Here is a 26,592-nt window from a genome sequence, read left to right as displayed (position 1 = left end):
ACTTATTTGGGTAACATTAACTTAAAATGTTTTAAAACCTTAGAAAATCTTCCTTGTTTTTTAGGTCACTGTGTATAATGACAGTTCTGATACTTCTTCTGGTAAGGTTTTTTTTTCTCACTTCAATTCGTTACTAAAAGAATGAATTTGAAAACTTTTATCTTTAAATTTCTCCTAGTGGTATAATTTCTGTTTTGGAGGACAGGGGGTTTTAATTCAGTTCCTTCCTTTATAGCCAGGTGATCCACTAAAGCCACAGGCTCCCAGCCCATGTCTTAATTTCTAAAGTGACATAGTATCTGGGTAATAATAACTTAACTATGCAAACTATCAATAACTAAAGTTTCATTTAAAGTAAATTTAAATAAACTTTTTACTAGTTATAACTTCCATGTTGAATTCAAGAGATGCTCTTTTCATCTTTGTCCTTTACATTTAATTTGTATTTGACACAGTATATCTTCCAAAAGAAAGGAAGGATCAAATACTATTTATTTCTTACTTTGTCCAAAAAAGAATGTTTACATTCATAGAAAGGAACATTGGGGTTTGGGGTCTTATTAAGGCCAGTGAATTCATTTGGTATATAAACAGTATCCTTCTCATAAGCTTTGTAAGCTGCTCACTGGCCTCTGTATTGATAATTGTGTATGGTCTGAGAATGATGTAAGATCTAAATGGCCTTTGGCAGGAAAGAGGTTCCCCATCCCAGAGTAGATAATCAAAAAATGAAGAATAATGAGATTTTCAAATCTGTAAGTCTTGATCTGGACTTCTGTCTCATTTGTAATTAATTGCTTATTGCTTATGCTTATTGCTTTAGTTATGCTTACTCTTTTTCTCCCCTCTTTTTTTAAAATAGGAAGCTTAATGAACTCTTTGAACATCTCAGAATTTGAAGAATCCATGAAAGATTGTGAACAAACTAGCTTGAACATGGATAGTAATATAAAATTTTCAGTATGGGTTTCTTTTTTTGAGATTTACAATGAGTGTATTTATGATTTGTTTGTTCCTTTATCATCGAAATTCCAAAAGAGAAAGATGCTGCGCCTTTCACAAGATGTAAAGGGTTATTCTTTTATAAAAGGTACACTAAAGAATTATTTTAAATTTTATTGCTCAAAAACTTTCTTCTAGGCTTTCTGATAGCTATAGAAAAGGAAATACAAAATTAAATTTTTTACACCTGTTAATAGAATCAGGAGATTAAGAGATGTTTGTGCTCTGGAAGTATGTTTTGACATGTTTATTGAATATGAAAGGATCTAGTTTGGTACTGTGTTTGCTTAAGTATCATTGATTATTAGTAGTGAAAAGCTGAGTTTTTAATATGTTAATTTGCTATTTTGAATAGTATCCACATTTTTTTGACCATGAAATGTTTTTCTATAGTGGTGTATTTGTCATTTTTTAAAGATAATTACGGTAAGAAATATATATATGCATATCATATGTATATGCATGTATAATTGTTACATCCCAAAAGGTTAGTTATATCTGCTCTGATTTTTTAAAAGATATTTGTACAGGGGCTGGGAAGGTGGCTCAATGGTAGAGTGCTTGCCTTGCGTGCATGAGGTCCTCAGTTTGATTCTTCAGCACCACATAAGCAGAAAAAGCCAGAAGTGGCACTGTGGCTCAAGTGGTAGAGCACTAACCTTGAACTGAAGAGCTGAGGGACAGCGCACAGGCCCAGATCTGGTTCAGGCCCTGTGACTGACCAAAAAAAAAAAAAAGATAGTTGTACAAAATGCTAGTTATGACGAAATTTGCTTTCATGGTTCACTAATAAATATAGTCTGTAAAGTCTTGTAACTAGGTAATTTTGTAGTGTAGTTTTCCTTATTAAAGTATTTTTCTTTCTTTTTTCTTTGCCAGTACTTGGGTTTGAATGCAAGGCCTTGTGCTTGGTAGGCTGGCATTGAACCACTTGAGCCATATCTCCAGTTTCAACCTTACTTTTCTTCTAGTTGTTTTGGAGATGGAGTCTATCAAGCTTTATGGCCAGGCTAGCTTTGAACCTGTATTTTCCAGGTCTTAGCCTCTGGCTTCTTCTAAGAGGTTCTCATCTTCTCTTTGGTAGTCTGCTGAAGAGTATATGTTTGTATAACTTAAATAGTAAACATTATAATCTCATTTGTTGCTCCTCTTTGTGAGTATGGAATAGCCTAATTAGTTGACTTCACCTTCAGTGTGTTGTTAGAAGGAAGATGTTATATGTTACTGGGAAAATAACTTCAAAGAGTATATTTTTTGTAAACTGATATGTGTCCTGTTTATTTTTTAAAGATCTACAGTGGGTTCAAGTGTCTGATTCCAAAGAAGCATATAGACTTTTAAAGTTAGGAATAAAGCACCAGAGTGTTGCCTTCACAAAACTGAACAGTTCTTCTAGTAGAAGGTAAGACATAAACCTTGTGGAGTAATCCTGCAGCACCTGGGGTCTTCTATACTAATTTAAATACAACTAATTTTAAAGTGGACTTTTAAAAAGGTCTCTGATAGGCTAAATGTGTTCATAGGCATAAAATCCTACAGGTTGAAGAGTACTAAATGTAATATTGTCAGTGCTATATGCATATATCCCCCTGCTCACCAGTGGCATCGGGATTCGAACTCAGGCCTTTCTTTGTTAAGCATGTACTCACCATTTGAATGTCCAGGCCCTTTTTTTTCTTTTAGTTATTTTTCACATAGGGTCTTAAATTTTTTTGTGGGACCAGTCTTTCATAAGTCTTCTTTACATGTACTGAAATTACAATGGATGCTACCATGCTTAGCTTATCTGTTGAGATGAGAGTTTTGCTAATTTTTGCCTCATACTGATCCTCCAGATCTCTGCCTTTGGGATAGATAGGATTAACAGTACTATTTCTTAACAATGGATTCATTAATTTTCTTTATTTTAGTGTCCTGGCTCATTTTTGGATTTGCTTAGCATAGTGGCCATTTCTTACCATCTTTTTCCCCCTCCCCCTCACCCCCCAATACACATAGTTTATCCATAATCTCAAGGGATTAAGGAAGGATGTTTTGATGAGAGGTTTTTCAGGGATGGAAGACAAAGGGAATAAGTTTCAGCAGATAAACTTTTTAAACACTTTCAATGTTTTAAAATACTGAAATACTCAGTACTCATTTAGACACAGAATATTCAATACTCAGTTGGACACAATGATACTTGAGCCTGATGATACTATATATAAGCAATACAATGTTTTGCTATAGGTACATCTTCAATAAACATTAGCTATACCTAATTCTATTATATGTAATAATGCATTGTTTATAAGAAAATGAGTATTATATATGAAATTTATATCAGGAATTAAAATGTCAAGAGGAGAGGGTGTAAAGAATTTGAGCCAAGCAAAAGATTAGAAAATAGTTCTAGTAATTAGTTGGGTACATAGGTGACAGTGGTTATACTGTTGATGTATCTGCCAGCATGTTGGAAAATATAGCAGTGTGGATTAGAGCTAATACTAGAATATAAATTTAGATCCATATAAATGCCTATATTTTCTATTTAGAATACAAAATTAAAAATGGACAATCGTAACATTTGATCTTTGTGTATTTCTTTTAGTCACAGCATATTTACTATTAGAATATTACAGATCGAAGATTCTGAAGTACCTCGTGTGATTAGAGTCAGTGAGTAAGTTGAGCATTCTTTAAATTGTCATTATTTGAATATTTTGAATAATTTTACAGTAATTTTTATTCTTTTTACCTAGATTGTCTTTATGTGATCTTGCTGGTTCTGAACGAAGCATGAAGACACAAAATGAAGGTGAAAGGTTAAGAGAGGCTGGAAATATCAACACTTCTTTACTGACTCTGGGAAAATGTATAAATGTTTTGAAGAACAGTGAGAAATCAAAGTAAGTGTTACTAACAAAAGTATCATGGTCTTTAAACTTGCAGCTTTGCCAAGCTTGCAAAATGCTTTTTAAAGCCTCTACTTTTGTAATGACTAGATTATGCTAAAAGTAGCTAGAGATCTTTCTCGGATTTTTAAACGTTTTTTTAAAAAGCCAGTTGATAGCAGAGATGCATGAGGTAAACTCAGTATTTTCTATAGCAAATATTCACTAATGAATAACTTAGAAAACAAGTGTTTTATAATGCTTTTTACTATCTGAAACCACCTCGTTTATTTTTTTGTCAGTCTGAGGGTTTTAAATTCAGGGCCCGAAGCTTGTTTGACTGGTGCTCTACCATTTGAGCCACAGCTCCAGCTTGGTTTCTTATTGGTTAGTTGGAGATGAAGTCTCATGAACTTTTCCACTCTTCTGGCTTCAAACCAAGAACTTCTGTATCTTAGTCTCCTGAATAGTTAGGACTATAAACATGAACTACTTGCACTTGGCTTAAAGCTACTTTATTCTTGATTCATACATTGTGTGTTTCTTTTTGCTATATATGATCAATTTTTGCATTATATAACATTTTAGGCTAAGCTGGCTGGATCCTTTTGTTCTAACCAAATAGAAATTGTGTGTAGACAAGGGGAAGCCTTTCTAATTATTATGGGCACTAGTATGTATTCTAAGTAGTGAAAGTCAGCCTTGGGCCATAGATCAGATAGTGGGAGGGTCTTCAGGCCTTTGGATTCAGCCCCAAGGTTCTTGACAGCTAAAGCATTGGCATATGGTTTGGACCTAAGACCTGACAGCTAGGGAAAAACAGAGTATGGGGCTTTACTTATTAAACGGCTGTAGCAATGGGAGGGGTCTCTTTGTCAAATGGCATTAAGTGTTATAGCTCTTTGTATCCCAGGTAATTTGAGACAGTAAAGGCTACAAATTTCCATTGCCCATTAATTGTCTCTGTTGCCTTTTGAAGCCTGCCACTGTTCCTCCTGTCAATTTTGTCTGGACTATTCTGCTTGCTTTTCTCAACTGCTACTTCTTGTCTGCTGTCAGGGCAGCTTCCACTTTGCTACCACTGCTTCTTAATCTTTGTGTGACTAGCTTAGCAAAGGTAGGCAAGACCACTAGAAAGAATGTTATTATTGAGGGGGACAACCAGGAGCAATGTAACTCTTTAGCTGCTCACTAAGTGAACTGAGCAGACTGCTTACAAAGCCAGGAGGAAGAGACAAAGGTTTGTTAGCATTGCCTAATTCTGCCCCCAGTGTCCCATGGAAAGATGATCCCTATCATTTGTCTCATTGTTAAGATGTTTTATTACATCTATTGTATATTTGCTCTATGTTAGGGAATACAGCCCGGTTAAATATAATTTCCTTTATGTTTTGTCTAGTAAATTATTGTTAGCATTATCTTATCAGTAAACAAAGTACTATTATAGAACTAGCTAATCTAGCAAACTACAGTTTAAGCCTGTGATAGTTCAATTATTTCTTTGTAAAATTTATCAACAACCTGACTTAATAAATTTATCTGGCTATTTGATTGATGGATTTGGGTGAACCTAGGGCCTAGCATATGCTAGGCAAGCACCTTACCATTGAACAATTTCTATACCCTCATTAAATTTGTTTTTAACTCACTAACTTTTTTTTTTTTTTTTAAGATTTCAACAGCATGTTCCTTTCCGGGAAAGTAAACTTACCCACTATTTTCAAAGTTTTTTTAATGGTAAAGGGAAAATATGTATGATTGTCAATGTCAGCCAATGTTCCTTTGCCTATGATGAAACACTGAATGTATTAAAGTTCTCAGCCATTGCACAGAAGGTAAATACCTTTAGATTTCTGCAAGTTTTTGAAAACTTTGTTTTATGTTTTATTAGCATATTATTTTTTTTGAAATCATACATTTTATATTTAATATTTTAAGCCTGGGAAATAAAATGTATCTTCCCAAATAGAAAGAAAGATATGGGAATTAAAATGACCTTTAACGATACATGTTAATCATAAACGTAAATTACAGATTAATGAGTATTCTTGGAGTGAGTTTCTACTCAGACATTCATCTGGGTTGTCATGTTGAATAATCAGAAATCCTTTGCTAGAAGTAATATTAAATACTTAACCTAGGAAGCTCGATGAACCTGTAGTTAATATCCAAGTACAAGTAGATATTTTTTCCCAGAAATTTCATGTAATGAATTTCTTTTTCTGTGTTTATTTGCATAGCTCTTACTACCATTTCAGTTGTCACTTGAACTAATTTATAAAATTATTTACTTTTAGTGCAGTATCTTCCCTTTTTTTTGTTTTAACAGTCATCTTGGATGTTTTAACAGGTTTGTGTTCCAGATATATTAAATTCTTCTCAAGAGAAATCTTTAGGATTTGTCAGATCTTCTCAAGATGTATCATTGGAAAGTAATTTGGATAATAAAATATTGAATATAAAAAGGAATAACATTTCATGGGAAAATAGTCTAGAGGATCTGGTAGAAGATGAAGATTTGGTTGAAGATCTAGAAAAAGCTGAAGATAAACTAAATGTGGGAACTGAACTTATTGATGAAGATCTAGATAAAACATTAGAGGAAGATAAGGTTTCTAGTAGCCATCAAGAGAGCAGAGTATGTATTTACAACTCATACTTGGATTGTTTTTTTAAAGTTAGGGTTTACCATTATTAATAGACCTTACTTGTTTTGTTGTTCTCGTTGCTTTCTTTTTGGTAGCGCTGCGGTTTAAACTGTGGTCCTTGCACTTCATCACTTAAGGATATCTCCAGCCATTATCATTTTTATTATTACTATTATTGGATATACTGGATTAATACTTAAGACTCCATCTCTTCCTTGTTCTTTTGATTTGAGGTTTGGTTATATTGCCCAGGCTTGGCAAGAACACCCAGGCTCAAATTATTTTCCTGTCTAAAATTATGACATGTACTACACTTCCATTTTTTTTCAACAGTAGTAAAACTTACATTTTTACTTTAGTTCTTGAAAAGTTTCAGACCTACAGAAAGATTACTGTTAATGAACACTCATTTCCTTTTTTTTCAAAAAAAAAAACCTATTATTTGGATTCACCAGTTGTTTAGGAGTATATGAATACACAATTTTTTGGTTATACTTTTTTTGTGGCATGTATGTTTGTGTGTGCTCGCGCATGCACACATGTGCTGATATTAGACCTCACACTCTGACTTGCTCAAGGTTGGCATACTAATAATTGAGCCACTTCCACTTGTGTCTTTATGCTGGTTAATTGAAGCTAAGAGGTTTTTGAATTTGCCATCTAGCCTATCTTTGATCTCAGCTTCCTGAGTAGCTAGGATTATAGGCACAAGCCACCAGTGCCTGGCTTGCTTATACTGTTTGAAAACATGATGGATGTATAATGATACCTTGCACCCAAATATTTCCGCATTTATTTTTCCTAAGAAACAAAGTTACTTTCATTATTGCAAGACCATTTTCATTCCCCTAAATTTAATCCTCATATATTTATTCCTAAAAATTTAATCTAAATATACTAGTTTATTCTATCCATATTGACTTTGTTTCATTTGTTCAAAGCTTCAAAGCCCATTACCTGTATCAGACTCTAAAGTCAGAGTTATACCTCTGTTTTTCCCTGGTTATTTATGTATGTATTTATTTAAGTATAAGATCATTGGTATTGTTAAGGTGTTGTACAGAGGAGTTACCATAAGTGATTTTAGGGCTTTTCTTTTACCAGATATATCTTTAATTTCTTGTCACTTTACAATTATTGTAAAGAGTTATAGCTTTTGAACAATTAGGCCATTGTATATTTTACATGTTAGTTTGCATTTTAATTAGATGATTGAGACTACTTTTTTATAACCCCTGGTTTTTAAATAAATAGATAAATACTGAGGTTTAAACTGAAGATTGTGCTTGCTGGGCAGGTGTTCAATCTCATTTCCACACCTCTATTTGTCCCATATTGTTTTAGGTTAATTTTCTTGCTTTTTTATCTTGGGGCCAGCCTTGAACTGGTTCTCTCTATTTCTGCCTTTAGGATTATGGAGTCACCATGTGCAGATATAACTTGATTTTCTTCACTTAGAAATACATTCAGCCTGTTGGGGACCTTGCTCAGTCTAGTGATTTGCTAAATATGTGAGGCCCTGAGCTTAGTTCCCATTAAAGGTCATCATTGATTATATTAGTTTGCCATAAGATAGTAATATAACTGAATCAACACTTTTAAATAATTCCTGCTCAGTATAAATCTTTATTGAAATATTGAAGTCAGGATATCTGTTATATTTTCACATATAAAGTTGAGAAATTGAAAGAGCTTTAAGTTTGTTGATTAATCTGTTTTGAGAAACATTATTCTGAAACATTAAAGAATATTAAGTGACCTTAAGAAAATGGTTTTCTACAGCTACAGTTACAAAAGTCTGATTAATTTGGGGGGAAAAGTTTTGAAAAGTGTTCTTAGCAGTTTTTCTGCACAGTACAACTTGAGTTTGCAGTTTTGACAGGACATTTTAAAACTCAACCTTATCACAGCTTCCCCACTTAGGAAGTATGAGTGTTGCCAAGCTCATAGAAAGTTGTGTGGATTAACTAAAATCAAGTGTGGAACTCTCCAAAGTAGTTCTTGGTGGACAATAGACAGATTTTATCTTATTTCTTTTCTTAGATTAGCTAGGCAGCAGAGCATTTAAATTACAAAGTTCTTTTAAAACTTGGTTTTTCATTTATCTATTTCTAAAATATGGAGATTCACAGTAACGAGTTCTTGCAAATGTACAATTTTCACTGAATATTATTAGTATTCAAAAGGATGCAGTGAAAATAGTTATCTTTAAACATTTTGACAGTATTTTCTTAGGATGTACTTATTTTCTAAGATTTGTAATATTTACATGTTTTAGAAGCTGTTGGATTTAATAGAAGACTTGAAAAAAAAGCTAATAAATGAAAAAAAGGAAAAATTAACATTGGAATTTAAAATTCGAGAAGAAGTTACACAGGAGTTTACTCAATATTGGGCTCAACGTGAGGCTGATTTTAAGTAAGTTTTTTTTTTTTTTCCATGTCCTTGTAAGAATGGAAAAAATCTTTAATTTGGTTACTCTTTTAAAATCATCTTATTTTTTCATTAAGTGGCTTCCAAATTCTGATGATGTCTTTTTATATAAATTTGAAGTAGCTATTAGTAATTCATACACATATTTTTGCTTTTAATCTATATTTTATATTAGGAATTTAAATTGAAAAACAAAGTTGTCTTACATTTTTTAATGTAATGATTTGTGCTTTTTAAAGGGAAACACTCCTTCAGGAACGAGAGCTATTAGAAGAAAATGCTGAATGTCGTTTGGCAATCTTCAAGGATTTGATTGGTAAATGTAATACCCAAGATGAAACAACAAATGGAGTTTGTGCTGGGAAAGTTGAAACTGAAGTACGTTAATTGAAATATTTAAAGAATTTAAGGGTTTTGGCACAAAATTTAGTATACCACATTAATGCTGTCTATTTTTTAAAATTTATTTATTTTTCGCAGTCATGGGACTTGCTTGATTACTGGGCTTAGGCGTGGTCCCTGAGCTCTTCAGCTCAAGGCTAGCACTTTGAACCCCAGGTTCCACTTCCAGTTTTCTGGTGGTTAATTGGAGATAAGAATTTCATGGCCTTTACTGCCCCAGTTAGCTTTGAACCACGATCCTCAGATCTCAGCCTCCTGAGTAGCTAGGGTTAGTCGTGAGCCACCCACGCCTGCCTGTCAATGTAGTTTTAGTTAAGAATTAAATAATGCTGGGCTGGGAAGATAGCTCAGTGGTACAGTGCTTGCTTTGCATGCATGATGCCCTGGGTTTGATTCCTCAGTACCACATAAGCAGAAAAAACCGGAAGTGGCACTGTGGCTCAAGTGGTAGAGCAGTAGATTTGAGCTGAAGAGCTGAGAGACAGTGCCCAAGTCCAGAGTTCAGGCCCCACGACCTACAAATAAAGAAAAAAAAAAATTAATACTTATTGTGTTGCTTTGTTTTAATTAGGCCTACTTTACAGAAGTGTAAATATAACTTGATCTTCTGTTTTCATTTCTGTGTGTGTGTGTGTGTGTGTGTGTGTGTGTGTGTGTGTGTGTGTGTGTGTGTGTATTTTAAAGTTAGGATCTTGTTACACAGTTTGGGCTGACATCTAACTCACAGTCCTGATGTAGCCTCTGGAGTGGTAGAATTACAGACATGGCCACTACTCCTACATACCAGTACTATATAGCTTTTGGATTTGGAGTATTTATATTCTGTTTCAGTATTTCTTTTTAAAAATTTCATTAGCATGTGCTAGTTTTGTAAACAGTTTCCTGTGACATTTCTACACATGTATATATTGTATCCTGATCAACAGCCTGCAGGTACATCCCCTTGCTCCTCCTACCCCCATCTCTCATCCCTCTCTCTTTAAACAATTTCCACAGGTTTCATTTTTAGACCATGTTAATTCTCATATATAGCCCTTCCTTCTCCCTCTGGTGTTTCTGTCTCCCCGTTAGACCCTGTTTTATTTTCAGTCATTCTTTGTGTGTGTGCACACGTGTGTGCGCATGCATGTGAATGCATGTGTGCACAAAAAAGTGTCACTATGGTGTATTTCAAATATCTTATATTTTGCTCAGAATAACACTCTCTTGCTTTTTGGTATTTCTCATGTCACTGTATGATTGTAGGTAGAGTCCTTTTGTCTGATTATGGAATGCCCCTCAGATTTGACTTAAAAAATTGTAAATTAAAAAGAAAAGATATAAAGAATTCTACAAGGGGATTTAACATAATGTTCTGATTAAAACAGTATATATATTTTAAAAGAGTTGCTTTTGCTGAATAGCTATTATTTACTACTCTTTAGCTTTTCACTAGGGAGGAGTTTTCTTACATAGCCCCAGGCTAGTATGGAACACTTCATGTTCCGTATAATAGAATATGAATTGGTAAAACATGAACTTTTCATAATTGGGAAGTGCTTTATTTACTTTATCTTAAAGAATCTTGTTTATGAATTTTTTGCCGGTTTTAAAACTGTCTAAACCAGGTATTAACACATTTCATGTTGAAATCCTCATTAATGTTAGACATGGTTTTTGCTATTTTTAGGAAACACATACTTGTGTAGGATTTGAAGATATTATTGATTCTCTTCAAGATGATGTCTCTGGTATTAAGAAACAGGCTGAAATTGCTTACTTACACATTACATCTCTTGCTGATCCCCAGGAAGCTGTTGCTTACTTGCCACTAAATTTTAATCAAGTTAAAGATGAACTAGCTAGAACCAAAGAAGAATTAATCAAAACTAAAGAGGAGTTAAAAAAAAGAGAAAAAGGTAAGTGGATATATTTTACTCATATTGAGATGGTACAAACACATAAAATATATAGTTGATGAGTACAAGAGGTTTACATCTTAATTACTAAGTTGACCAGAGAATTCTTTGATCCATATCTTAACTCATATATTGATACAATAAGGAACTCCATAGGAAATTGCAAAAGAGTTATTTATTTTATGAAATCTCATAGTATAAAAGTTTCTGCTCTGTACTTAGAAGTTTAAATAACTGTTGAGTAGTTTAAAATAGTCTACTAGATTGAGTTTGCATTTTATGTCTGGGATTTAATGAGATATATTTCATACATGTATGCATGTGCATATATGTGTCTATGCACATACATATGCATACACAAATGCATGTGCACAGATACGTGTACATAAATACATGTCCATATGCACATACATACATAAATATGATTGCAATGTCTGGATTCTAAAAGATGAAATTCACTACCCTTTTTTAGTCAAACAATATAGGTAGAAAATTCCAAGTCATTGGGTCTGTGCATTATGTAGTATACTAGAAAGGCGACAGATGTGTTATTTAATGTATGTCACTGGATTTCTTCCTCAGTTTTAAAAGTAATTTTTCTGAAACATTACTGTCTTGTAATTAAATTAACAAATGAATTTTGGAAGGAACATTGTGCTTTTTAAGTGCTGTCAATTCTTTCTTAAATGTAACATATTACAGCAGCTTGTGCCTCACTGCTGTTCACTGATCTGTTTTCTTTAGATACCTTGATATTTCTTTTTTATATTCTCTTTATCTTTACAGAATTGGATTCATTGATTCAAGAACAAAAGATATTTAATAAGGTAATATAAGCTTTTTTGTCTTTTTATGTAACTTAAGTAAATAAAGGGCCATGAATTATGACTATGTACTTTTAAGATGATATGTATATATATAAATATACATATATATATGCCTTCATACCTTTTTTTTTTTTTTTGCAAATGGTCAGTGAAGTTTCTTAAATTTTCCCAAACCATGTGTAATATACAGCACACACATATGTAAACACACAGTGACCTTTTTGAAAAAACTTACCTAAATAGGTCTTTTATTTTCTTAGTAGACAATTTTGTAAATGGTCCTATATTGTTATATAACAGATGTAGCTTATTATTTTTACAAGATTCATGGTGTTGATTAGATATATCTAACAGTGTATAGCATGTAAACAAAGGTAACTTCTAGAGAATCTGCAGAATCTTAGGAATTTTAGGTAATTACTCCATGTGGAAATAGATAAATATGACATTTATAGGTCCAGAAATGAAATTGCAGGTATTCATAGCGATGAAGTAAGTTTAATTACTTTAGCATCTAATATTTAAACAAGTAACCAAAATAGCTTTGAAAATACTTTTCAAAGCATGTTTTGGTTTGTTTTGTTTTAGATGGAGTCTTACTATGTTGGCCAGTTTGATACCAGACTTGTGGACTCAATCCTGTCTGTTACCTTGGTCTCCTGAATAGCTACTGTTAAGATAGTTCCTGTTTTTTCCTTTATTTTATCTAGTCCTGAATAGAGTTTTAGGTTTAAAAATTAAATTATGTTAAATTATATAAAACAGAATAAAAAGTCCTTATAATCTTCCAGTCTTATTAGGCTACTTGGGATATTCTAGTCTTTTAAATGTTATGTGTTTATATATGATAATTATACAAACTCACTTAAGTCTCAGAATTATTACATGGTGTAGATTTTTTTTTTCTGTTCCTGGAGATTGAACTCAGAGCCTGGGCATTGTCTTTGAGCTACTCTACTAGCTCAAGGCTAGTGCTCTACAGGTTGAGCCACAGTGCCACTTCTGACCTTTTCTGGTTATGTGGTACTGAGGAATTGAACCCAGGGCTTCGTGAATGTTAACCAAGCACTCTACTACTAATCCACATCCCAGCTCTGTAGATGTTATTTTCAATTTTTATATGGAGTTGTTAAATCACTTGCTGAGGATAACACAACTGAAGGTGGAGTGGAGAAGCTAGAATCCAAACCCAGACAGGCTGGTTTCCAGATTCCTAACTAGTGTGCTACATTGCTTCTCTTTTGCATACATACCTTATTATTTTTCAAAGCAAAAAGTTATGTTGTTCAGTGTGTCATTATTTAATCCTAAAATCTGAAGTTCTAAAACTTTAAAGAAGGGGAACTTGACGAGGTCATTCTGATAGGTAACAATACTAGGGGAAGGGTCAATTTGTTATGGAGTCCTGTCTGGCCCATTTGTGCTCTAGGTTTTGTCATTTACTAGACATACTAAGGGACTAACTCTGAGAGAACCTAAGTGTGGTTATGACACACACACATTGCTTTGCTTAGGGATATCTAAAACTCCTTTATTTTAAAAAAAAAAATCTACTGCTTTATTATTTAAAGTTATTTCTATCCCTTGGAAATAGAATATTGATGATTGTACCCTGTAAGATGGCTTAAAATACTTAAAATACTCCCTACCCAAATGGATTGCTTCTGTTTCCTGCCTTTGTACCTTTATTACTTTATAGACTTTTACTTAACTGCTAGAATTTTCATCATTCTGATAAGTGAGATTGTATACTTTTTCTGCTAGCTTTTTTTTTTTTTTGATTTTTTTTTTTAATTGTGAAAATACCATATAGAGGGGTTACAATTACATGGGCAACATAAGTACATTTCTTATCAAACATTGTTGCCTTCTCCTTTGTTTCCCCTTCCCATCCCTTCCCATTTCCCCTCCCCCGCCCCCCCCAAAGTTATAAAGTTCATTTTTTGACATAACAACTTGTACATCTCATTGTTGCAATGAGTCCACCTGTATCCCTATTTCCCTTCTCCACAAATTCTGCTTGCTTGTTTAGCTAGTTTTTGCCTTAAAATATAAATCATTGATCTAGAGGCTTAATTTTAGCTCTGTTTATAGACTGAATGTCTTTGAATATAACTTGTTAAAAGCTTAGGTTAAAACATTTTTCTTGGAATTCTTAAAATGTAAAACACTATTACTTTCAAGAAGTTTCAGGTACAGAATAGCTGAATTTTTGTAGTGGAAATTTGAGGTTTTTAAGTAAATGGTTAAGGGTCCGTTTTGTCAGTGTTTTCATATTTTCAAAGCATGTTTTGTTTTGGATGAGGTCTCATTATGTTGCCCAGTCTACTATCACACTTGTGGGCTCAGTCCTGTCAGCCTGGTCTCCTGAATATTTGGGACTGCATGCTCTTAACATCAAACCTGCTCAAAATGCATTCTGAATGTGACTTTTAGGGCTGAGGATGAAGTTACTCCCAAACATTACTCATTTGTCAGAGCTATCAGTTATTTTAATAAATAACTTAGAGAAGTTTCAAATAGTTTGAAAATGTATTTTTTCTTATTTTATGTTAGGATAAGGTTAGTGCATCTTCTTTAATCGACATGAAATCATCTTGTGATGCAACTGTAGAAATGACTAACAGCAGCAGAACCAAAATCTATTCAGAAAGAAAAAGATTAAATGAAAATGAACTTCAACAAGATGAGCCTCCAGCAAAGAAAGGTATTACTTATAATTATTATATTTTAATTATATTTAATAATAAAAATTAGAATTAATATCACTATGATCAGAGATTCCAGCAGCAAGCCTTTAAGAAAGCGAATTCCTAAACCAGTAGATAGAAAAATTGTTAAATAGGAGAACTTACTTGACTAAGGGAAAATCTAAATGTTGTAACATTTTTTGTTAACAGTTGTTACACACTGTCATGTGGCTGAGTGTATTTAATGACCATTTGATTTAAATAGACAAGTTTTTAGATATTATGCTTTTATCACTTTATTTGGTATACCTCTAATTTTTTTCACTCTGCTTTTTCTTTTCCTTCAAGCTTGAACTCGGGGCTTTGCACTGTTTCTTGGCTTTTACACTCAAGGCTGATGCTTTACCACTTGACCTACATCTCTACTTCTAGTTTTTTATTGCTTAGTTGGGAATAAGAATCTCATGGACTTTTTTGCTCAGGCTGACTTCAAATTTCAATTTTCAGATTTCAGCATCCCTAGTAGCTAGAATTTCAGGCATAAACTACCAGCTACTCTGCTTTTAATAGTTAAAAATAGCTTTCATGCCAAGGACCAGTGATTGACAGTATCCTACCTACTCAGAATACTGAAATCAGGGAATAGTGGTTTGGAGGCAGCCTGGGCAGAAAAACTCAAAAGCTTTACTTTCATGTTTTAAGTCTTATCCTAATTTTATTGAGGCTTGTGTGGTTAATAAAAATTTTCTTAATTTTAAAGGAACTACAGTTGTTAGTTCAAGTGCCATTGAAGAAAAGGAAAAAAGTGAAAAAATTCAACAGATTATTTTAGAAGATGAGGAAGAGAATAGATTTTTACAAGAAAGTAATGAAGAGCTGAAAACACTTTTACTCGGTGTTCAGAAAGAACTTAAAAATGAAAAGGAACAAAAAGAACAATTAAGTAAAAAAACTGTTAGTTTGCAGGAGGAGCTTTCTTTTTCTAAAAAGGAGAGCTTAACCTTAAGTATCCAAATACAACAAATTCAGTCAAGTTATGACAGTGTAGTTGCTGAATTACATGCACAGAAAGGTATAAATCAAGAACAGGAGGACAAGATCATGAAATTGTCAAAGGAGATAGAAACTGCTACAAGATGTATTACAAACAATATTTCACAAATAAAAATAATGCAAACCAAAATAGATGAACTACGTTCACTTGATACAGTTTCTCAGACCTCAAACATAGACTTACTCAACCTTTGGGATTTGTCAAAGGGTTCTCAGGAGGATCATTTGTCAAATACACAGTCACACCTTTCAGACAATGATTTCTTAAGTAAGCAGATTAAAGACTATCCTATTCAAGAACTCAGCAGGGAAAGTTCTTTCTACTCTAGTATCGAAGCCATTTGGGAAGAATGTAGGGAGATTGTGAAAGCTTCCTCCAAAAAAAGTCATCAGATCCAAGAACTAGAGCAACAAATTGAAAAACTACAGGCAGAAGTAAAAGGCTATAAGGATGAAAACAATGGACTAAAAATAAAAGAGAGAGAAGATAAGAATAAAGATGATCTCCTAAAAGAAAGAGAAAATCTTATACAGCAACTGAAAGAAGAACTTCAAGAAAAACATGTTAGTCTTGATGCTCAAGAACAGCATGTAATTGAAGGAAAGAGAGCACTTTCAGAACTTACACAAGACATTGCTTGCTATAAGTTGAGAATAAAGGAACTTGAAACAGTCTTAGAGACTCAGAAAGATGAAAGTAGGCATTTAGCCAAGTTACAACAAGATGTTTTGGAAAAAGAATCTATCATCTTAAAGCTGGAAGGGAATCTGAAGGAATTTCAATCAAACCTTCAGGATTCTGTCAAAAACACCAAAGATTTAAGTGAAAAGGAAATCAAGTTGAAAGAAGAAATCATACAGTTAACAAACAATTTGCAAGAAATGAAGCATTTACTTCAATTAAGGGAAGATGAAAAGGAAAACAACAGGCAGGAAACAGAAAAGTAAGCTTATTTTGCTATATTTTTTAACAGATGGGCATAAGTTAATCTGGTAAAATGTAGCATGGATAATGAGTGAAGAACTTGAACTTCACTCATATAAACCTTTAGAAGAAGTTAAATTTTTTTAATTGTTAATTTTTCCCACCCCACCAAAGTTATAAAATTCGTTTTTCAACATAATGAATTGTACATCTCATTGTTGCAATGGGTCCACCTGTATCCCTATTTAAACGATTTGTTTTTTTCCCTTCCCCTCCACAAATTATACCAACATCAAATACAGTGAAAGCAGGGGTTATACTGTGGGGGAGGGACATACAAAGCAACAAAGAAATCAAGAAGAAAGTTTTATATAAAGATGTGCTTATACAACTCATACAAAATCCTTTCTAGATCACTTGTTGTTTGCTTATTCCACGTTGTGAATAGACATTACTTTGTGAAGATTGTTAACAGTTCATTCCATGATCATAAGTGGCTAATGGTGTTTTACTATAAAAATGTGTTAATGTTTTTTTAGATTGAAAGAAGAGCTTGCTGCAAGCTGTGTTCTTTCTCAGAATCTCAAAGCAGATCTTCAGAGAAAGGAAGAAGATTATGCTGAGCTAAAAGAGAAACTGGTTGATGCCAAAAAGCAAATTGAACAAGTACAGAAAGAGGCAAGTTAATTGAAAAGTTATGTGGCCATTTCAATATATATAAAGATGATTTCCTTTTCTCTGTCGTTTACATACTATTTTAGTTTTAAATAGGACACATTAAATTCAGAATTTTTCTTAAAATAATATTATTTTACTAAAGAAATTTTAGCTGCCTTAAACAGGCTGAAGACCAACAGTAAAAACCATGTTTTTTATATAGGATTACAATCCCTTCTCTCAGTGACTGCTAAATTCAGGTCCTTTAAAAAGAAAATAGAGAGTAGTTTTTGTTTATGTAAACTGTATGCAGTATATGCAGTCGGGCTTTTATAGTATGTTTTGTTATAATTTAATGTAAAATTGGGGAATTACATGATTTGAAATTCAAATTCTACAAAGATATAGGGACAAAAAATCATTTTTACTCTCTCCACTACCAAATAGCAAAGGCATCAATTGTTGACAATTATTTTCTATTATTTTTTCTTCTCTATTAAAAAAACACATTTTCTATTATTTTTTCTTCTCTATTAAAAAAACACATTTTACTTAATTGTATGTACAATTTTAATAATATTTATAATTTTTTCTAATGTTAAAAGATATCAAGTAGCAAGTAGCAATGCATTTTAAACAACAAAAAGCAGTTTGGAAAATATTCTTAATAAACATTGATTTGCAGGTATCTGTAATGCGCGATGAGGAGAAATTACAGAGGCTTAAGATTAATGAACTGGAGAAAAAGAAAAACCAGTATTCACAGGAAATAGATATGAAACAACGAACTATTCAACAACTCAAGGTAATGGCTTCATTTTTCAGTAGAGCTTAAATCCCAGTGTCTTATACATGCTAGGCAAGTACCCTCCACCCAAAACGTTAAACACATGGGAGGAAACAGAAAAATAACAATATTAAAAATTAAGAGCAAAGTGACTTCGTTCTAATTAAGAGAATATGGAAGTTCAAAAACAGTCACTAAGTTAGGCTTTGGTGACTCATGCCTTTAATCTTAGCTACTCAGGATGCTGAGATCTGAGGATTGCATTTCGAAGCTAGCCAGTACAGAAAAGCACGTAAGACTGTTTTCCAATTAACCACCAGAAAAATGGAAGTAGTGCTGTGGCTCAAAGTGGTAGATCACTAAACTTGAGCTAAAAAGTTCAGGGACATGCCCAGGTTCTGAGTTCAAGCCCCAGAACTGACTGAACCACACAAAAAAAAATTAACTACAGGAGACATTAAACCCTGCTTATTCACAAATAACATCGCCAGTAAGCATATGTATGCCATAATCTCTTTTTATGTTATCAGAGGCCATATTCCATTTTGTATTCCTCTGTAAAATTCATAAGGTCATTCTGTTCATGAGAAACCATTAAGCACACTGAAGTTGAAGATGTTTTTGTACAATGAGTGACAAATGTAAAATTTGAAGTTTTCTAAACAAAGCCTGGAGAATTATTAAAGGAGAATAAGGATAGTTGATAACTACATGTGGTATTTTATCCTGAGTAGGATAAAACTGATTAATTATGGTGAAGTACATAGTACAGTTAACAGTTTTGTGCCGATGCTTATGTCTTGACTTTTGGTAGCTAAGGTAATTTTTTAAATGACAATTGAAAAAAAATAACAGAAATGTGATTCTCATTTAATATTGTTCTCAAGATTAAGCATATTATAATTTCCTACTGAAGAGTATACATATGTAATAAAACTGTGATTGTGTATGCAACTATTTTAAAAAAAGAAAAGCAAAATGGTTATATGTGTCTGACAGCATTTAATTTTTGTAAGGCAACAAATAATTACAGATATAATGTTTGCTTCCATGTTTGCTTTTAAATGTAGTAAACCAATAAATATTCAGGTATAAACATGATTATAGTTCTCAACAGAATATTGTCCAAATAAAGCAATCTAGTTTCACAATAAGACTGAGAGATCCTTAAGACTTACATTTTTCACACACAATAAGACTGAGAGATCCTTAAGACTGTTACATTTTTCACACTTTGAAAGTACTTCTAGATAATGGCTGCTATTTTGTCTGCACTTTTGAGTTCACAAATGGGGAACTTTTTTATAGTTTTCTCATTTCTTCTACATTAAATACACAGTAGACCTCCATCTTCCTGTGTTTGTGCTTATTTTGGTTGTGAGAAAACATTTACTTACAATGCTAAGCAAGTGCAATTACTTAATCATAACTTAGATTAAAAGTATAAAGTGTTTTTTTTTTGTTTTTGTATTACTATTTTCATTCAGCCTGCCTTTTACTCTGGGTGAAAGAAACTTGGAAACTTGAGACTGATAGCCATATAAGACTGACTTCAGATTTAATGTTGAACTCTTGTTTTCAAGGTATATTGTTAAGTATTGTTAAGTCTTCTGAATTATACTTGCTTTTAATTTATATTCTTTAATGTTGTAGGAACAGTTAAGTATTCAGAAAATGGAAGACACCAGACAACAATATGAGGAAATGTGCAAAGGTCAGGAACAAACTTCTGCTTCCTATATTAAAATCACTAGGTTTTTTGCAGTAACAATTGATTCACATTTTCCTATGAAAATTCTAATGTAAATTGAAGGCAGTGTAAGTTGTAACTTTTCAAAAGACAAAAGTGTTAATTCTTATGAATTAGTTATGAACTTACTCTTGTAGCTGGGCACTGGTGACTCAAGCCTGAGCTTTTATTTCCAGGTTTCATTCCACTCTGGTTGTGTCCTTGGGTCAAAAAAGAGTCCAGGCCTTAGGGTGCCCCTATCAGAGAATGTGAAGAGCAAACTCAGCACTGAGTCTGTTCTGGCTCAGGGAGAAATGAGAAATCTAAATGACCGGCTTGCTGGTTTCCATGCTTAAAGATCCTGTCCAGCAGTGCACTTCCTTTCGTGGAAGAGGCACTTGTAGAGTAAGCTTGATGATTCAGAGGCTCTAAACTTGGGCTTACAGTCCTGTTTCTCAGCAAGTACCCGCCAGTATATAGTTCTTTAGAGCATGTCTCAGTGCATTCAGGCCCTGCCGGTCAGTTCACCTCCATGTGTAGGGGGTATCTGTGCAGACCTTGATTTTAAGGGTCTGAGTGCAGGGCTCTGACCTACCCAGCAATTAGTACAGGCAGCCAGAATGCAGAATGCTCTAGAGGCAGAGTACTAAATCAGCCACAGACTTAGTATTTATTTTCACTGAAGAGAAGGCATTCCCTCCTGATGAAATGTAAAGGCACTGACTACCATGGCATGTCATCATGTTTCCAGTACTCATCCTTATAGCTTAAACTTTCTATGGGATCATGGCAAGACATTTTCTTTCTACCTGACTGTCTCTTGTAACCATCTTTGTCCCAGACTCTGTTCCAGAGTGTCCACCGCTCCATGATGATCCATGAGTATTCCTTGTTTTCAGGCCCCAGAGTATTACAATCTGAAACAACAGGCCCTTTCTCAAGATGGCTTCGTGCTGTCACAAGCTTATGGGAAACAGGATGCTTTTCTTTGACAAAGCACTTTAATCACAATCTGAAAATCTCTGTTTGGGTTTAAACTTTGTGAGTAGTCTAGATTTACCTTGTAGCTAGAATCAACTGTCTCCTGGCCTGTCTATTTCACATTGTGACATTATCTTGAACTTTGCTTTCCTTTCTTCGAACTCTGCTGTTGCCTGAGTTCTTTCATTTTTTGCTGCCTTGCTACCTTTTTAATGATTCTCAACAGTCTTTATCTCACTCTTCAGAATATTGTCTTCCTTTTGTCACTTGACTCTTCTCATTTATGGACTTAATATTGTAGATGATTTTCACATGCCACCTTGCTTTCCTGCCTGGAACTTTCTTAATTGAGAACTAGATACATAAATTGACTCCAGAGTCAAAATAAAGATTTTTAAGTGGGAGGAATTCTTTGAACAAAACTATATGTACAATCTGAATATATTTGCCAATAATCATCCCTGAAATAATGGGCAATTCTGAGATAACTTTTATCCAAGGAGAAATTCCTGATAAATTATATCAATAAGTAGAAATAATGAAAATTAAAATTCTTCTTAGCTGGGCACTGGATCACACCTGTAATCCTAGCCACTCAGGAGGCTGATATCTGACGATCTCAGTTCAAAGGCAGGAAAATCCATGAGACTCTTATTGCCAATAACTGCCAGAAAACCAGGAGTGATTGAGCTGTAGCTCAAGTAGTAGAGCACTAGCCTTGAGTGAAAGAGCTTAGGGACACCACCTAGGTCCTCAGTTCAAGCTCCACAACCAAGAAAAAAAAACTTTTTTCCCCCCTACAGTTTTGTTTGTTTTATGTGTACTTTGAGGAAACCCCATCTTTAAGATTCATGTCATTTAAAGCAGTCCAAGGTTCAGTATGCCTGCATGAGATTTTTTATCTCTGACATCAGAAGCCTTGCCACTCAATGCCTTCACCAGAGGCAACAAACTCATCTTTCCTTTTTATTTGTTTGTAGGCAGAGTTAAAATAAAATTGCTTAAGTCATCACTATAGTTATTTTCCAAGAGTTCCAAATCAATTTTAGAAGTTGACTTAATAAGTACTAGAAGTAAATATTTGATTTTAAATATTTTTCTGGAATGAGGACTTGATATTTTTGTAATCAAGATTTTTATGTTTATAAGTAATAATAGGATAATTAATTTCATGTCAAAAGGTTCTTTTTCCATCTCTTTTCAGTCCTCCAAGCATTGATCTGTACATCTATTATACATGTGTGTGTATGTATGAGATGTATGCCAGTAATACTGTAGGTATTGCATATAAAGTAATTAATAAAACAGTGCTTCTAATCATGTGAGAATAATAATTGTTGTTGATAAAGTGTATTTTAGTTGTAGAAGTATTTAAGGAAAATTGAATCTAAATGTTTCAAACTTCTAAAATATTTTCTTCAAATATTTAGAACTAAATATTAAAGAGAAAATTATTAACGACATGCGAATGACACTGGCAGAACAAGAGCAAACTCAAGTAGAACAAGACCAGGTACTGGAAGCTAGATTAGAAGAAGCTAATTGGCTGACCACAGGTAAAACAAGATTGCTTACTACATGAAAACATAACTCTTGTTTCCTTAGCTCTTTTATCTTTTTAAAGTAGTGTGGAATGGATAATAATACTCAATGAAAAAATGTTTTTTGAATGTCCTGTCATTTGTCATTTTTCCACTTTGATGGAAACTGATGTATCTAAGTAAAATTATATGTGTAAAGAAGGATACTCTTAATGACTTAGGAATTTTCAGTTTCAAGATGTTTCCAGACATCAAAAATAGATTTTGAGTTTCACATTTGTCAGAACTTTTCAAGTTGCCATCTATATTAAATCAGTAAATATTCTGATGCCATTTCCTTCAGAATGTCATCTGTTATTTGCTAATAATTAAGCTATTTATACTCTTGTAGAAAGGTCAAGAACTGTATTTACTTTATTATTTTGTATATTGAGTTCCCAGGACCTTTCACAATTATAATATAACTGTACTCAATTACAATTGAGTCCCCCAAAATTTAGAATTAGAAATTGCCAATGTTATTTTAATATATAACCTTGGTAAGTTACTTTTGTTAAATTATTCTGATTTTTTTCCTCTGTAAAATATTGTTAATAATGACAGTAAAGTGTATGTGATTGCAAAGAATTGTTAAGAAGATCACATGATATTACATGTGTATTGGTTGAATGTATGAGTGATAATGAAAAATTAATGCCACTTCCTATTTCCCCAACTACTTTGATGGTCTTAGCTTAACTTTGCTTGAAAACTGTCCAAAGTTATCTTACATAATTAAGGTTGAAATGAATTTTTACTATGTTGTCTGAACATTAGTCATTGGATTCCTGAGAGATTTCTGTAAGTTCTTCATGAAGAACTTGACAAGAACTCTTCTGTACTGGTCTTGGAGCTTGAACTCAAGGCCTGGTGCTGTTCCTTAGCTTTTTTGTTCAAGGCTGGCACACCATCACTTGAGCTACAGCTCTACTACTGGATTTTGGTGGTTAATTGGAGATAAGAGTTTCCTAGACTTTCTTGTCTGGGCTGGCTTCGAACCCTGATCCTCAGAACTTAGCCTCCTGTGTAGCTATAGTGACAGACTGAGTAGCCACCAGTGCTTAATGAGCACCAGGTAGCCAGTGCCTCTCATCAGAGCTGCTCAGGAGGCTTGGATCTGAGAATTGTGGTTCAACACCCACCCTGGACAGGAAAGTCCATGAGACTCTTATCTCTAAGCACCATAAAGTCCAGAATCAAGCTGTGGCTCAAGTGGTAGAGTGCTAACCTTGAGCAAAAAAGGCTCAAGGACAGCATGCAGGCCTTGAGTTCAAGCCATAGGACCAGCACAAAACCAAAAAAGAGTTCAGTTGTTAAAATAGCATCACTTTTTTATTTGTTTCTGGGCTCTACTGAATTTTGTTTGTAATGTATTTCTTATCTGTCTCTATATTGTCCAACTTGTGTATGTGTTTTTAAAAATAATTTTATTTCTTCAACCAGAATTGGAAAAATGGAAGGAAAAATGCAAAGACCTAGAAACCAAAAATAATCAACGGCCAAATAAAGATGAGGATAACTCTGATGTCCTTAATATAAAGCTCTGTAAGCTTCATGATGAGTTACAGGTATGACATTCCTTCTCTGTTTGTCTGTCTCTTTTTTTCTCCCTCTGTCTCATAGAATTGAGAATTTTATGCCTTGTAATTAGTTCTGATATGGGTAGAATAATACATAGGAAATACTAACATACCACTAGATACACATTTTCAGTGTACATTGAAATGACATGGACAAAATATTCCTAAACAGTGCATTATGTGCTAAAGAAAATACAATACTTTGGACCTAATTTTATATATTTGTTAATCACCTCTAATGTTTTTGTACATACTTTTCTACTCTTTAAATTTCCTACTCAGCAACAAATACTGCTTCAGAGAAAATGACTATCAGGAAAATTATTAGTGTTAATTCTTTTGCTATGTGTAGAATACAAAAATGGGTGGAATGTTTTTTCTATGGGATTTATTAAATACTGTTTAAATTTTGTACCTGATTTAAGAAGCTACATTCTTAGGTATAATGTTGGAATTATAGGAAACATATTAATGCTTTTGAAAGGTAACTTCTAAATTATTTTATTAAATATAGATGTATATAATTGAACATTGAAAACAAAATAAAAATGTCTTTTCTTGTAACAGTTAATGACTATTATATAGCATTCATTATATAGCTTAGAATTTAACCTTTCTATTACAAAAATCCCAAAGCAGCTAGAATAATTGTCTGTTTACTATGGAAAAAAATGCACAGCCATATTGAGAATGTTCATTTAAGAAGTGTTGCTATATATGCATTTTTCTCAAAAGACAAATACTACCTAAGATTCAGTATATTTCAAAATAGTGGAATGGACTGCCATAGTTTATCTACAGGTATTATTGTTTGAAACTGAAACACAGTAATAAAACATTTGAAAGTGGTACTATTATTTCTATTTAAAATGGAATTTTACTTAATTTTGAATATATAAAATTAGTTGTCTTAACCCACAGGATCTATAGGACTCACTTTGAAAGTCATTAATATATATTTCTGTCCATTTATTCTAAGTGTTCCCCCTTTCTTTTTTTTTTTTTTGTCAGTCCTAGGGCTTGAACTTGGGGTTTGGGTGCTGTCCCTGAGCTCTTTTGCTCAAGGCTAGCACTCTACGATTTTGAGCCACAGTGCCACTTCCAGTTTTCTGGTAATTAACTGGAGAGGAGTCTCACAGACTTTCCTGTCTAGTCTGGCTTTGAACTACGATCCTCAGATCCCTGCCTGCTGAATAGCTAGGATTATAGGCATGAGCCACCTACGTGTTCCTTTAATGGTCCACTTCGACAAGCTATTCTTTGTGTGGCATCCTTTACACCCAATAATGTTTTATGCTTGGAAACATACAATTAGAAGTGACTATCACAAACTAGGTTTTTTTCCCCTGACATTTAAGAAGACTTGGATCACTGTAACTCTTTTCATTTATTTCTTTTTAAACTCACTGACCTTAGCTAGGGCTTTAGACAAAAATTAACTTTATAAAAAAAAAGAAAAATCAGGCCCTAGTTGCTCATGCCTGTATTCCTGGTTACTCAGGAGGCTGAGATCTGAGTATTGAAGTTTGAAGCCAGCCTGGACAGGAAAGTCTGTGAGATTTATCTCCAGTAAACTACAAAAAAGCCAGTGCCTCAAGTGGGAACACTAGCCTTGAGCAAAATAAGCTCAGAGACTGTGTCCAGGCCCAAAGTTCACACATAAAAAAAAGCTCAGGCACATAAAAAAAGAAAAGCAAGCCAGCTAATGTCTTTTTTAAAAAAATAGTCTGAAGTAAATTTTAATTTTGTCATTGAAGAACTTTAATAGTTTTAAACAGTGAGAGTGCTGAATTGTATAAAAACGTTACAAAAACAGATTTTCTGACTACTTAGACATATAATAGTAACTTGTTACTTTCAGGAAGCTGAAGATAAATATAAAGCTGACAGAAAGAAATGGCTAGAAGAAAAAATGATGCTTATAACACAAGCAAAAGAAGCTGAGAATCTGAGAAACAAAGAGATGAAGAAGTATGCTGAAGATAGAGAGCGTTGTTTAAAGCAACAAACTGAAGTGGTCAGTTGCAGGTTTTTTAAAATGTATTTCATTATCTTTTGTTTTAATGTAGATTGCCAACTGATGTAATATTTATCGAAGAGTCTTCCCCACTATTGCATAATTTTTGTCATAAATCATTTTTTCTTTTTTTTTCTTTTTTTTTTTGGGTCCAGTAGTGGGGCCTGAACTCTGCGCCTTGGCGCTGTCCCTCAGCTCTTCAGCTCAAGGCTAGCGCTCTACCACTTGAGCCACAGCACCACTTCTGGCTTTTTTCTTTTTGCTTATGTGGTGCTGAGGAATCGAACCCAGGGCCTTGAGCATGCAAGGCAAGCGCTCTACCACTGAGCCACCTTCCCAGCCCCATAAATCATTTTTTCAAGGGCTCATTTTTATACATGGTATAGATAAGCTTAGGGTTAAGGTTAATTATTTAATTATTCAGTTACAATACCATATGTTTAATCATATTGTTTCCACCATTGAATTGCTTTGGTGCTTTTGTAGAATGTCACATATTTTGGACCTTCT

General features: G+C 33.5%; 1 protein-coding gene across 5 annotated transcripts in view; it reads left to right on the top strand.

Annotated features, from left to right (window-relative positions):
* The window catches only part of Kif20b (kinesin family member 20B), a 47,954-nt gene that overhangs the window by 8,016 nt on the left and 13,346 nt on the right, over window positions 1-26,592 (top strand). For 2 of the 5 annotated variants that reach the window (XM_042689451.1, XM_042689450.1), the window contains exons 7-25: window positions 65-101; window positions 863-1,090; window positions 2,293-2,404; window positions 3,593-3,664; window positions 3,744-3,890; window positions 5,548-5,710; window positions 6,226-6,513; window positions 8,802-8,941; window positions 9,196-9,334; window positions 11,148-11,256; window positions 12,043-12,083; window positions 14,640-14,790; window positions 15,534-16,770; window positions 17,291-17,429; window positions 18,094-18,213; window positions 19,849-19,909; window positions 22,336-22,461; window positions 23,929-24,053; window positions 25,927-26,082. In XM_042689451.1, coding sequence (XP_042545385.1) covers window positions 65-101; window positions 863-1,090; window positions 2,293-2,404; window positions 3,593-3,664; window positions 3,744-3,890; window positions 5,548-5,710; window positions 6,226-6,513; window positions 8,802-8,941; window positions 9,196-9,334; window positions 11,148-11,256; window positions 12,043-12,083; window positions 14,640-14,790; window positions 15,534-16,770; window positions 17,291-17,429; window positions 18,094-18,213; window positions 19,849-19,909; window positions 22,336-22,461; window positions 23,929-24,053; window positions 25,927-26,082 — 3,591 coding nt within the window. Of the gene's footprint in view, window positions 1-64; window positions 102-862; window positions 1,091-2,292; window positions 2,405-3,592; window positions 3,665-3,743; window positions 3,891-5,547; window positions 5,711-6,225; window positions 6,514-8,801; window positions 8,942-9,195; window positions 9,335-11,027; window positions 11,257-12,042; window positions 12,084-14,639; window positions 14,791-15,533; window positions 16,771-17,290; window positions 17,430-18,093; window positions 18,214-19,848; window positions 19,910-22,335; window positions 22,462-23,928; window positions 24,054-25,926; window positions 26,083-26,592 lie in introns of all 5 variants that reach the window. The other 3 variants (XM_042689449.1, XM_042689447.1, XM_042689448.1) reach the window with 2 other exon arrangements.

Source organism: Dipodomys spectabilis, unplaced genomic scaffold, assembly GCF_019054845.1.
Source record: "Dipodomys spectabilis isolate Male_0828 unplaced genomic scaffold, ASM1905484v1 ptg000125l, whole genome shotgun sequence".
Classification (NCBI taxonomy): domain Eukaryota; kingdom Metazoa; phylum Chordata; class Mammalia; order Rodentia; family Heteromyidae; genus Dipodomys; species Dipodomys spectabilis.
This window is presented reverse-complemented; position numbering and strand designations above follow the sequence as displayed.